This window comes from Argopecten irradians, chromosome 9 (genome assembly GCF_041381155.1).
Source record: "Argopecten irradians isolate NY chromosome 9, Ai_NY, whole genome shotgun sequence".
Taxonomy (NCBI): domain Eukaryota; kingdom Metazoa; phylum Mollusca; class Bivalvia; order Pectinida; family Pectinidae; genus Argopecten; species Argopecten irradians.
The window spans coordinates 33,887,422-33,902,218 of NC_091142.1; the positions used below are offsets into that span (position 1 = coordinate 33,887,422).

General features: G+C 35.4%; 1 protein-coding gene across 2 annotated transcripts; it reads right to left on the bottom strand.

Annotated features, from left to right (window-relative positions):
- Positions 1–222: 222 nt before the first annotated feature.
- On the bottom strand, positions 223–13,750 carry LOC138332130 (uncharacterized). 2 transcript variants are annotated; one of them, XR_011209780.1, is made up of 3 exons: positions 13,606–13,750; positions 3,156–3,248; positions 223–2,136 (listed from the first exon to the last, which is right to left on the bottom strand). XR_011209780.1 is itself a non-coding variant. In XM_069280101.1 (3 exons), exons 1-3 carry the CDS (start codon positions 10,407–10,409, stop codon positions 1,972–1,974), a joined length of 336 nt encoding a protein of 111 aa, XP_069136202.1. In that variant the 5' UTR covers positions 10,410–10,621; the 3' UTR covers positions 223–1,971. The 2 variants fall into 2 exon arrangements, 1 of the variants encoding a protein (XP_069136202.1); XM_069280101.1 differs by lacking the exon at positions 13,606–13,750 and adding an exon at positions 10,332–10,621.
- Positions 13,751–14,797: the final 1,047 nt, after the last annotated feature.

Here is a 14,797-nt window from a genome sequence, read left to right on the forward strand (position 1 = left end):
TAATTTAACATGATAATTTATTATGTAGACCCCAATGGTCAGGATAAAGATCATGCTTTATCCGTTGTTTGTCTTGGGAGGGGGGGGGGAGGGGGGAGGTGGTGGGGAGGCGGTAGAAGGGCTAATGGAAAATATTTACTATAATTTAACATGATAATTTATTATGTAGACCCCAATGGTCAGGATAAAGATCATGCTTTATCCGTTGTTTGTCATGGGAGGGGGGGGGGAGGGGGGAGGGGGGGGGAGGCAGTAGAAGGGCTAATGGAAAATATTTACTATAATTTAACATGATAATTTTTTAGGTTGACCCCAATGGTCAGGATAAAGATCATGCTTTATCCGTTGTTTGTCATACCCTGTTGTTTGTCATACCCTGTTTGTAAACTAAATTTTGAACACATTTAGAACTTCTTCCAATGTAATTAGCTAAAACGTGTCTGATATCATCTGACATGGTCCTTATCAAGAGTTATTATTCTTCAATTTTATCCGAGACCCAAAATGGCCACCAATTCCATCATATTGAAAACGGATTTTGAACTTCTCAAGTTCTACAAGAGCAATTTAGCTGAAAATTGTGTGAAATGATCCCTATATGGTCCTGACCAAGTATTGTCATTTTGCTGGTCAATCAGGAATCCAAGATGGCCACTACAGCATCCATATCTAAAATATTTTAAACTACTTCTCAAGTTCCACTGGTGCAATTTAGCTGAAACTTCATTGAAATGATCCTGACATGGTTTGGAACATATGTTGTTATTTTGGGAATTAATCTAAAAAAACAAAGATGTCTGCTTTGACCCCCATCTTATAAGCAAACTTTGAACTTCTTCTCAAGTTCTATCAAAGCAATTAAGCTAATGATCCTGAAATGGTCCCAACCAAGTATTCTTTAAACACATTTTGAACTTCAAGGATGGTGATCCTAACCAAGTGTTCTTTAAACACATTTTAAACTTCAAGGATGGTGATCCTAACCAAGTGTTCTTTAAACACATTTTAAACTTCAAGGATGGGCGCAAAATTCACCTTCTTGAAAGTCTTTTATTCAAATTTTTTCCTAGTTCACTAGTGCCAAGATTGTCCGATGACCATTAATTAGAGCCATTCATTTTTTTTTGCAAAAAATTCAAATCCCATATGGGGTAGTTGCCAGGTACTAGCCGCTGGCTGGGGTTTTCTCTCGATCCACCTTTGACCCTGGCATGTACATGTACATAAATGACCTTGGCTGTTAATAAGACATAAAACAAATCAAATCAATTATTTGCATTTTTTTGAACAGGTCAACTGAGAGTGTACAGAAAGTAGTGGTTAGAATGTTAAATACTAAATGTGTGCTGTGTTTGTGCTGGGGTATGTGGGTTGGGTAAAGTGAGTATTGTTAGGGCCAGGGACAAAAAAAAACCTATCAACTACTTTCTGTACACTTCAGTTGAGTCAAATCCAACATTGTACACAAGTACTGATTGTAATGTGAACCATTACACATCTACCTCAAACAACTACACAGTCTTATCACTGCATGTATTCATTGTCCCTCAAAACCTTTAAGTACCAATTTTTATCTTTTTCTAGCAACTTATAAATTTTGACCAGTCAGAGGGCTTTGTTTATCACAGTATCCAAAAACATAGGAAAGCTGTTCCGCATCCCTTTAAACCCCCATTTACCAATGTAGACCAAAATCGGAGACCCAAATCTAAGAACAGAAAGTGGACCCTGGAAGCCATCTTGGAATTTCTATCCCGAAAAACCCTTTATGCACACTCCCACGAGTATGTCTGTCAAGTTTCTCAAAACCCTTATGTACCTCAAACAACCCCACACTTGTGTCAGTGCATGTGGTTTAATTAACAGTGTATAGATTTTTGGGTGAGGGATTGGGATTGGGACGATTGTTGAGGGGTTACCACTTCCTCAAGCGACATCAGTCCATGGACTTTACAAGGATATTACAGTACATCACATGATGTAATCCTTGTGCCAAGCTGGTGCCCTCCTCACACGGCCAGACCTACGGACAGACACAGGGGTCGGAGCGGGTGGTGTGGCTGGCTCATCATCGACATCTGCAAGGCTAAGGCTATCCTCCCCTCGGCAGTCGAGCGTAGCAGCAAGGTACACAACCTGCAAGAGCACAAGCTACATTTCAGTAAACAAATAAAAGTGCATAATGCACAGTATTTGGTAGATATTCAAGTTAGAATCTGGCCTAAACAATGATCAGATATGTTGATGTGCATGTGGTTAAGTGATATTCCTTATATATATATTTATGATTATTTAGTGGATATGAAGGATAAGAATAATCTACCCGATGGCCAAAACATTATTCACTTATTTGTATATCGCATTGTATTACTGTTATATATATATTTTGTGATCCCGAGTGCAGAATATCCATAATTCTTCATGTATGGATACAGTACAGTGCCAGAGATTTAGATAGTGTATATACTACCTATATGTCTCTGACAGGGTATCTGAACTTTGGCTATTTTTTATAATATGTTTTAAACAAGAGTCCAACTCTTCGCCTACTTTACAATAATATCAAATTACATTGGTGCCAAGTCAATCTAATTAAAACACAGATTCTTAAAATCACTCTGTTACATAAATGAAAACTAAAAAGTCACTTCTCAGTTTCTAGAAGCTGGACATTTGGACAATTCTGATGGTCACCAGAAGGTCACCAGAAGGTCACTCCTAATGGATTGTTGCCAGATCCTTTATCAAACAGAGAGATACATGTACAGTATTCAACCCAATAAGGTGTTTAAAAATTTTAAAAATGAAAAGGTGCTAATAATAAGACAATATTATTGAAAATCTAAACAGTTTTGTACAGTTCTGGTCTTTTTTTATGGCTGGGCAATTGAAATGGAGGCCTCAAAAAAGAGGGAGGGCGCTTATAGGGACATGGACGCTTATTGGGTTGAATTCGGTAATAAGGAGAGTTCAATTATAGTGTGAAAACTGATATGGTATATGTACATGTACGTACCCAGCCTGCCTATGCTTTAAAGAAGACAACATTATCTGTCTAGAAATCTTTCTAGCTACAATATTACAGCTTAAAGACACAATTTTTCACAGGAGAAAATTATGTATTCTACACTTAGCGTTAAAATGTAACATCTTACCGCGGCCTCCGACAGAGACAGGCGCTGGCCAGCCGCAACAGCAATCGATGTCGCTACCCGGCTAACCAGGCTAAAGCCACGGAAGGACACAGCCTACAAGATCAAGAGTGACAAAGCTTCAGTAAACAAATAAAGTTACATAATACACAATATTCTGTAGATATTCAAGTAAAAATCTGGTCGAACAAACTGATCAGGTATGTTTACTTGAATAAAATTTATTGATATCAGTAAAATAAGACTCTTTTTGAAGTGGATAGAGAAGTCGGGGATAATCTACCTTAGGGTCATATTTTAAATGTGTACATAATAATGCATTGTATTTGTGACCCAGAGGGTAGAATGTCATTCATATACACAGATCAAAGTGGCCTATAATCCTTCCTCTCCATATATGATATAGCACCCTTGATACTCCAGGGGTTCCGATCACTTATGATCTCAACACTCCTGGTAGTCTCTCTGTAGTCTTCAAAGGAAATATTTGTCAGCCTCTATTTCTATTTCTCTATTTCTCTATTCTGGCCAAATTTGGTTACATACAATGCAGAACTCTATCACAAGTAGCGATTTAACTCTATTTCCCCTATTGGGCCCCGCCCCTCCTGCCCCCGGGGGGTCAGAGCTAAGATTTATACAAACTCTGATTCCCTTCCCCCATGGATGTTTCTGGCCAAATTTGGTTACATTCCATGTAGAACTCTATGACTAGTAGCGATATAAAGGATTTACCTCTATTTCCCCTATTGGGCCCCGCCCCTCCTGCCCCCGGGGGGTCAGAGCTAAGATTTATACAAACTCTGATCCCCTTCCCCCATGGATGTTTCTGGCCAAATTTGGTTACATTCCATGTAGAACTCTATGACTAGTAGCGATATAAAGGATTTACCTCTATTTCCCCTATTGGGCCCCGCCCCTCCTGCCCCCGGGGGGTCAGAGCTAAGATTTATACAAACTCTGATCCCCTTCCCCCATGGATGTTTCTGGCCAAATTTGGTTACATTCCATGTAGAACTCTATGACTAGTAGCGATATAAAGGATTTACCTCTATTTCCCCTATTGGATTTATACAAGATTTATAAGATTTATACAAACTCTGATCCCCTTCCCCAAAGGATGTTTCTGGCCAAATTTGGTTACATTCCATGCAGAACTCTATGACTAGAAGGGATTTAAAGGAAAATGTTGACGGACGGACGGACGGACGGACGGACACATGACATAAGCTCATCGGCCCTTTGGGCCAGGTGAGCTGATAAATGATTCCCTCTGTAATCTTTGTTAAAAGTGACGATTCGCTGTTTTTTCGTCTGGCGCAGTGATAGTCAATTCAAACTAATGTACGGTAAGTAGGACGACGGCAGGAAATTTAAACATCAGATGATCAGTGTTTTGAAAATTAACATTTAATGTTTAGAAGGTGTTGATGATAGTAGCATTAACGGTAAGATAATAACTTTTGTGACTTTACAAAATAATTGATCTCATTTTACAATTACACTTAAAAAAATTAAAAGCCTATTAGGAAAGGGCCTTTAAACGTCATCGGACGGTTATTAAAAGTAAAACACCTTCACCTTACTTTATTTTAATTTAAGTACAAATTAAAAAAAAAACAATTTCAAGGTAAGAACAAAAATATACAATACTTATATCAGTCTGTATACATGGTGCACTAGCTAGGGTTTATACACAAGTATCATTGATAGTCTACCTTGGTACATGTAATGACAGAATGGCAATATAGTGGATTTATAGACAAGGGGAGATCACTCCCAAGTTGTTGATTAGATCAAAATAGCAAACCATTAAAGAGTGTTTATTATATGCCAATGTGGCCTTGAAAGTATTTGCCAAGGTCATTCAAGTAAACGAAGTGTTTCATCAATAGTACTTGATGATACGTTTAACCTTTCATTTATTGAGAACGTTTTGGAAGATGTTAACCTGTTTGATATCTTGTGACCTTGAAAGAATGATAGCTCTAGATCTTCATCCCAGCACACTTTACAGGCTCATGGCCAATATCAGGTCTCTATAGAGCTAGTTACATGTATTACTAGGGAAGTTTGACAACTTTGATACTACAGTACATGTATAATATAATTACACATAAATGAAGAAGAATTTTTAATATTTGATTCACCATCAAAAGTCATCAGCCTTTATAGAATATTACAATACTTACAATGCATGTAGGTTTTAAATGTGCCAATAAGAGCTGGAAATTACTTAACGCAGTATTGCTAAAAATCATCATATAAACATATATGGTGCAGTGAAATGAGTACGGTCAGACCATGTGGTCTACAATTTCATTTCAGATTTTTACAGTGTATTGTTAAGTGATATCTGTATGTAATTGTATTTATTTTCTTTACAGCTAGTGCATATAAAATTTACAGTAAATGGAAAGATGGATCTTTTCTCTGATTTTCAAACTTCAATTACAAATAACATTTGTACATAAATGCAATTTGAGAAAGATCCCTTCAGCACAAATTCTGAGAAAAAGCGGTAACAAACTATCAATTGATACTCATTCAAAAACAGAAATAGAGAATAAGTGGAAATCTGAATGGGGTTATGAAGCTTGGTTCAACTCGTACACATCAATGAGCCGTGGTGTTGTTTACTTTTTAATAATACATTTAGTTATAAACTTTTATCAGTAACAAAAGACAGGACAGGTAATACTATTATGTTAGATATTAACATCACCTATAGTAGCCCGAGATACTCTGGCCCTTACACCAGACTAAGACATTATGACAGCTGCAAATAGATGTCTGGTTTAGGGCCAGAGCGCACTCCTATATCAAAACGTGGAATAATCCGACACTGTTCAGACTGACCACCGAGAAGCACCACTAACCTTAGTCTATTCAACGAATGAATAATTTATCAAGCCAAATATAGTAATAAGTCGAGATTAAAGGCGATTTGCATATTTTGAGAAAATGGCGACGACAACAAGGGAAATTTAAAGCTGCGGAAAGAAACTAGACTGTGTTGACACAAAAGAACGTGCATGTATGATAAAATGGGTGGCTATGAGTAGATTAATTATTCATATGTTGAAAAGACCAAGGTAAGTGGCGATTCTCATTGGTAATATTTTGTAAGCAGTCTGAATCGGAGATGACATGGCCCGATATTAAACAGTGTCGACTTATTCCACCTTTTGATATAGCACGGCGCTCTGGCCCTAACCCAGACATCTATCTGTCATAATGTCTAAGTCTGGTGTCAGGGCCAGAGTATATCGGGCTACACCTCAAGTAATAAAAATTTGATACTAGTGGCAGTCTATGGCCCCAACGAAACAGATAGTAAATTCTATAATTTTCTATTAGATCAACTTCTTATTCATGAAAATACATCTGTAATTTTAAGAGGGGACTGGAATGTACCAAAGAATTATACAACTGACACAAAATATTATATAAATAGGAATAATGAAATTGAAAAATTTGATTTAGTAGATATATGGAGGGAGCATAATCCTGATAAAAAATTATTTACATGGCACGGTCCCCACAGAAAACAAGCTTATAGGCTTGATTATTTTTTAATTACATCAGATTTAATTCCTTTTGTATGTAAAGCTGATATTGGTACAAGTTATAGATCTGATCACTCGCCAATTTCTTTAATCATAAAATTCATTGATCAGCCCAAAGGAAAAGGAACATGGAAGAGTAACAGTTTACTAAATGATACTGAACATGTAAATTTTGTCAAAAATTGCATTAGGGATACTGTCGAACAATATGCTATTAATCTTGAAGAAGAAAACATTAACAATGTATCTTTATCGATAAGCGATCAACTATTTTGGGAAACTTTAAAATCAATGATTAGAGGAAAAACTATTGCCTACTCAACATTCAAAAAGCGTGAAAGGGATAAATTAGAAAATGAACTGGAGTTAAAATTAGGGAAATTACAGCAAGGGGAAAATAGGAACCTAAATGAAATTAAGTAGTAGTAAATGAGTTGAAATTGATAAGAGAAAACAAAATTAAGGGCATTATACTGAAAGCAAAATCAAGATGGAAAATTGAAGGTGAGATAAGTTCCATTTTTTTTTTTTTTTTTTGCAATTTAGAAAAATAGCATTGTTGTTGTTGTTATATCGTAAATTCCCTCGTTGACTTGGCGAGGCACCGCTGTAAGAAAAGTTAATCCCAAAGCTAATTATAGAAACAGGTGAGGGAATTACAAACATACAAGATATTTTAGAAGAGCAAAAAAAATTTTATCAATCACTATATTCCAGTTCATACTGCTAGTGAAACATTTTTTGATGATGAAAATCCTTTCATAAATAAATTAACCAATGAACAAAGTAGTAAATTAGAGGTGAAAATAAATTACCAGGAATGTCTGAAATCACTATAAAATATGAATAACAATAAGTCACCTGGAATGGATGAATTTACTGTTGAATTTTATATATTCTTTTGGGCTGATATCAACAGTTTTTTAATTAATTCTCTTAATCAAGCTTATGATGAGGAAATACTTTCTATATCACAACGCCAAGGTCTGATTCCATGTATTCCAAAAGAAGGTAAATCAAAATTATACCTAAAAAATTGGAGGCCTATAACTTTATTGAATGTAGATTATAAAATAGCTTCCTCAGTTATTTCGAATAGAATTAAAACAGTTTTAGATGGTATCATAAGTGAAACACAATGGTAATATTTCTGGTCTTAGAATAAATGTTGAAAAAACACAAGCAATTTGGATTGGGGCCAAACGGGGTTGTGGAGAGGAAGTCCTTGCAGAAAGGAATTGAGTTGGAACCATTCAGGTAAATTCAAACTATTAGGTATATCTTATAACCTTCAGTCTGAAAATATTTTTGAAGATAATTTCAGACAAAAGTTAACAGCTGTTTAAAAACTTTTACATGATTGGTCATTCAGAAACCTCACGTATATAGGGAGGGTAACTATTATAAAATCATTAGCATTACCCATTTTTATTCAAACTTTTACTGTCTTACCAGATCCTCCCAAAGATATTATCAGTGAATTACAAAAATGCTTTTCTTTGAATTTTTATGGAATGAAAAGACTGATAAAGTAAAGCACACTGTTATGTACGGCGATTATGATCAAGGAGGTCTTCGAGTACCACATATTGTTTCTTTTTGTCATGCTTTAAAAACGTGTTGGATAAAAAAAATTTGTTGAATTCCTCCCCTTGGAAAACACTGTTTCTGGATAAAATTGAAACTTATGGTGGAGTTAAAATTTTCAAAATGAAGAGAGAAGTTCTTTTAAGAATTTCAAATTCCCTAAATATTTTCTGGAAAGAGATTATAAACATTTGGGCAGATCTGTGGTGATGAACTCCCCACAACCCCTGGCAAAGTTGCATCTCAGCCAATCTGGTATAATAATTACATAAAAATTGAAAACAATATAATATTATATAAACAATGGTGTGAAAAAGGTGTATATTTTATTGGAGACCTTGTTGAAAATAATGAATTTCTGTCATACAATAACTTTTGAATGAATTTTATGGAATATCGAATGCAATACCTAGATCTTGGAAACATATTTTGTACCAAAAAAAATACACCACTGGACATGAAACCATGTAAACATATATATATCACTTAAAAAGTGCCTAGAACTCCAATTATTATGTTTCTTGGAATTTTGGACAATGAATATGAAGATGTGATCAATTTTTTATTCCTAATGATAAAATATTATGAATATGTATGTAAATTGAAAAAGAAAATCCCAATGGAATATTTGCAAGAGATGGCATAGGTATAAATAAGTTGAATTTAACATATTATTTACATAATAACAAGATATACAATAATTATGTTCAAATATTCTGCTGGACTTTAAAAATGACTGAACAAGTTCAAATAAATAACAATTAACTTACAAACCAAAGTCAAGGATTTATAAGTGAGAAGGATTCGTCACTGTCTCTTTACGCTAGACGCCTATGAATCGGGAATAAAAACCATTTTCTCAACAAATTCTTGTCTTATCGAGTCAAACGAAACACCAATGTAAAGTTGATAAAATTTCACAACGTTTAGTACTTGCTTTACAGACGGAATATTTAGAAGAAATGTATTAAATTTTCGTTAAAAAGAATACGACAGCTCATGAAATGACCACCCGCTTCAGAAAGGAAGACGGTAACCCTCGCATCTACAAGCTACATGAAAGGATGCGCGGCGGATATCAAAGGAAAATTAGTGGTCGACCAGCGTCACAGTCAGTGCACAAAACACAAAAGCTCCTGCGCCGTCCTTGCCCAAAACCCTGTGTGACTTCTCCTTCTCATATACGTTCTTGCCCAAGTTTTCATTTCCATAATGTAACAAATTAAATCTACTTTTATGTTCAGGTCATTAAAAACTTGGGCCATGTCAGCACGGGCAGTAACAGAATTATGATCGACATTCAAGAAAGAAATGGTTAGCATTTTCATAAATGTTGCCACAGTTACCACAAATATTCTGGTGCCAAATTTATAGGGGAAAGGTACAACAAACACCGAAGTCTTAATTAAGTACATTCACGTGTATAGATAGGTTAGGGAAGAGATATAGTTTCAAAGAAGAAAAAGATAGGAATTTAACATTACCATCTAAGTTGGGGAAGTAGGATTTTGCTGCAGTAGAAATTGGAGTTTGGAATTGAAAGTGTAAGGATTATCAGATGGACTGAATTACCATATAAGGAAGAGACAAAAATTTATAAGTGACGTCCTAGTTTTCCCGCCATTTTCGGAAAATGTGGCGTCTATAGAGGTATGCTAAAAGGGGTTGTCTGTTTTACCCTTGTGACCTTCAGTGAATATTAAGGTCATTTGATACATGTAGCTTGAGGTAGTCGTTTATTTAATCGTCTGTCCATGGGCTCGCGGCCTCGTTTACTAAGTTTCCGACTGATTCAAAGAGTATTAAACCTCAAATTCTGGGATTTTCACCCCAGAAAGATATTTTTTCTCAATCCCAATTATTATTAATTAACATATTCATTGGAGAAAACCTCATCAGTGGTAATAACTTGTGGCTAATCCCGTGATTTTTGTAAGACAGTAAATTATGTTTAAAGTCAATAGTAACTTAAAATTAACTGAAATGATTAGTCTGGACTAGGAACAAACATTAGGTTACATACCTGCCCGCGAGCAATAGCCTTGCTTATGCAATGAAAGACAACTTCCATAGCAATGACAAACGAGAGAAAGGACTCCATTCTTGGATCGATTCAAAAATGCGTGCGTATGGCTGAGAAGGTTTCTGAGATCTGGGCCGAGAGCTGAAGAAAATTTTCTGAACTTCGTTTCTGTCATGTGACCAGCATAGTCGTGTCAGCCAATAGGGGCAACTTCCAACTAGGTGAAAAGTAATCAACTCCGCGCTACACCACTAATAAGTCTACTTACATTTATATACATACATCCTCGATATTCCAGGGGTTACTATCACAGTCGTCATAATATATATATTCACACCAATGGAAGCTATTAACCCCTGAAGTATCGAGGATGGAGGTCACTAGGATATATCCAAATACAAATGTATACATAAACTATCGGTAACTATCCGTCAAACAAACGAGTATTTAGATTATCATCAAATATGCATATGGGGCTCGTGGAGGGTACGTTCTGGTTTCTATTATTTTGCTCATGTTTTAACTAATATGACTTGAGCTAAGTCTAACTCAATTAATTATGTATGCGTCTGTGATATATGTATTGTTGCTTATATACTTCCTTTCACCGTCTTGTTTACTTGCCATTTTTTATCAATTTTACAACTGTATGCCACAGAAATAGCACTACAGCGTAAAAAAATTCATGTATAGATTATGCAATTGCCTACTTCAAAATGAATTCTATCTCTTTACAAAGAACATTGTATAGAGAAACATATTTACAACGTTCAACAAATATAATGTAGAAGAACAAAAGTAAAACATTTTCAAACAGAACTTTGATAAATTTTGTTGTGTAAATATCATCTTTGAGGAATGAAAGAATTGATTAATGATTGCAACGAAAAGTTCTCCTTGATAGGAAGGTTTATATTATAATTTCTGATCGAACCTTGCTTAAACAATGTTTATCTATTAAAGCAGAAATTTAGATATCATTACTATGTGTGTCTCTGAAAGTTACAGTACCACGCCGCTTTTACTGACAGTTTGGTCAAATATTTCACGATATAAACACCGAGAACGGCTTTAGTATTAAAAGATTCAAACACAAAACTTCAAACATATGTGTCTATGTAAAGATGTAATGTGTCAGGACAATTTATGTTCAGTTAATTCATACAACATGATGATGTAGCTATGCATCCACGTCATTTTCATGCTCATTTCTGAATTAATACTGATTATGTAGCCACCATATATAGACGCAGGTGCTCCCGTGTATCCACATCATTTTAGAATTAATACTGATTATGTAGCCACCATATATACATAGACTCCGGTTCTCCCGTGTATCCACATCATTTCAGAATTAATACTGATTATGTAGCCACCATATATACATAGACTCCGGTTCTCCCGTGTATCCACATCATTTCAGAATTAATACTGATTATGTAGCCACCATATATATAGACTCCGGTTCTCCCGTGTATCACATCATCATTTCAGAATTAATACTGATTATCTTGTATCCATCATTTGAATTAATACTGATTATGTAGCCACCATATATAGACTCCGGTTCTCCCGTGTATCCACATCATTTCAGAATTAATACTGATTATGTAGCCACCATATATAGACTCCGGTTCTCCCGTGTATCCACATCATTTCAGAATTAATACTGATTATGTAGCCACCATATATAGACTCGGTTCTCCCGTGTATCCACATCATTTTAGAATAAATACTGATTATGTAGCTACCATATATAGACTCCGGTTCTCCCGTGTATCCGCATCATTTTAGAATTAATACTGATTATGTAGCCACCATATATAGACTCCAGTTCTCCTGTGTATCAATCATTTTAGAATCCCACATCATTTTAGAATTAATACTGATTATGTAGCCACCATATATAGACTCCGGTTCTCCCGTGTATCCACATCATTTTAGAAATAATACTGATTATGTAGCTACCATATATAGACTCCGGTTCTCCCGTGTATCCACATCATTTTAGAATTAATACTGATTATGTAGCCACCATATATAGACTCCGGTACTCCCGTGTATCCACATCATTTTAGAATTAATACTGATTATGTAGCCACCATATATAGACTCCGGTTCTCCCGTGTATCCACATCATTTTAGAATTAATACTGATTATGTAGCCACCATATATAGACTCCAGTTCTCCTGTGTATCCACATCATTTTAGAATTAATACTGATTATGTAGCCACCATATATAGACTCCGGTTCTCCCGTGTATTCACATCATTTTAGAATTAATACTGATTATGTAGCCACCATATATATGACTCGGTTCTCCCGTGTATCCACATCATTTTAGAATAATACTGATTATGTAGCCACCATATATAGACTCCGGTTCCCCGTGTATCCACATCATTTTAGAATATAATACTGATTATGTAGCTACCATATATAGACTCCGGTTCTCCGTGTATCCACATCATTGTGTAGATGACTCCGGTTCTCCCGTGTATCCGCATCATTTTAGAATTAATACTGATTATGTAGCCACCATATATAGACTCCAGTTCTCCTGTGTATCCACATCATTTTAGAATCCACATCATTTTAGAATTAATACTGATTATGTAGCCACCATATATAGACTCCAGTTCTCCCGTGTATCCACATCATTTTGAATTAATACTGATTATGTAGCCACCATATATAGACTCCAGTTACTCCTGTGTATCCACATCATTTCAGAATTAATACTGGTTATGTAGCCACCATATATAGACTCCAGTACTCCTGTGTATCCACATCATTTCAGAATTAATACTGATTATGTAGCCACCATATAAAGACTCCAGTACTCCTGTGTATCCACATCATTTTAGAATTAATACTGATTATGTAGCCACCATATATAGACTCCAGTACTCCTGTGTATCCACATCATTTCAGAATTAATACTGGTTATGTAGCCACCATATATAGACTCCAGTACTCCTGTGTATCCACATCATTTTAGAATTAATACTGATTATGTAGCTACCATAGACTCTGGTACTCTCGTGTATCCACATCATTTTCATGCTCATTTCAGAATTAATACTGCTTATGTTGGCCACTATTATCGTTTAGGTAACTCCGTGTCATACAGTATATATATATGTATATATATCCATATAACTCAGAATGAAATATGTGTAACATTTTGCATTAACGGATATCGAACCATTGATCATATTGGTTGTACATAATTATGTTAAATAAAGAATAACATCTCAAAAACCACATACCTGTGTGCATGTACACCAACTCCTGAACTGGGCAGCCACCACTCGTCAACGTTTGTACCAAATCAGGCTATACGTAACTCCTTCGTTTGATTGAAATTATTACTATATGTATTACCCATTACAACGCACGAGCATGGGTTAGTAACCAGAATACTAACCAGTTTGGAGCACGTGCGCGAGTCCGTGCATAGCTATATGATAGTACATGACCGAGACCACAGGGGCTTGTTACATTGCAAGACTGAGTCACAGGGTCACGTAGAAGCGAGGGTTTTGTGTAAGACTATTTAAAACTCTCATGAATATATATAATAATAAAGTCTATAATTATACTTGATGGAAAAAACGAGTCAAGTATGGCAACATCAATAAAACATATTGTTAAGGTGCACGGATAATTGTTTCTATTAGTAATCACAATATTGAAATCTGAACGAGGGAAAGTACATGTGTATGTCAAAATGCCGAATAATGAAGCAAGGACTAAAATAATTCCACATGTGATTAGAACTGAAAGGTTCTGATATAGTATGCTTGTAAACTTGTTCTTATCACTTGACTACAGGTTTGCCATTTCGAGCACCAACACCAACAGAGAAGAAGACCAGCATATTTGTCAAAATATACCGTTTAACAACAGAACATGGGGAAAAATAACATGACATGCAGGGACTGCGGGAAGTTATATGCAAATCGGCGGACTTTGATGCGGCATGTCAACGCCGTATATAGGGAACAACCAACTAAATAAAAAAGACCTTCGAAATGGCCCCTGTGGATACAAGATTGAGCCCAGGGTAGAATTTTAACCCGGCCGCTGATTGGCTGGCTAATTATGAATTTCAAAGGTAAAAATGTTTTCTGACAGGTAATTATTCCTAGATAACCATGATATGAATTTGGAAATTCATATTGAGATTTAGGTTCAAAATATCAATTTTGATAATGAAAAGGTAAAAACATTAGAATTTCAGGATTTTTTAGTGCAAAATGCGCCTGATTTCAATAAAGCTACCCTGGTTGTAGTTTGAGCAGAAGGACCCAAACTTTTTTTTCTATCTAGTGTTATATATATAAGAGAACCTAGAATTTATTATAGAACACAATAGCTAACTAATATTCCTTTGTTTTAATAATACAGTACAAAACTTTAACAAAGTTTAACACTGTGGTCTATGTAAAATTATTTAGT

Excerpts from the sequence above, each read along its gene's own strand:
- LOC138332130 (XM_069280101.1), bottom strand. The coding sequence starts at position 10,409 with ATGGAGTCCTTTCTCTCGTTTGTCATTGCTATGGAAGTTGTCTTTCAT. Across the intron at positions 3,249-10,331 it reads AGGCTATTGCTCGCGGGCAG|GCTGTGTCCTTCCGTGGCTT; the intron begins GTATGTAACCTA and ends TTGATCTTGTAG. Across the intron at positions 2,137-3,155 it reads TGTCTCTGTCGGAGGCCGCG|GTTGTGTACCTTGCTGCTAC; the intron begins GTAAGATGTTAC and ends GTGCTCTTGCAG.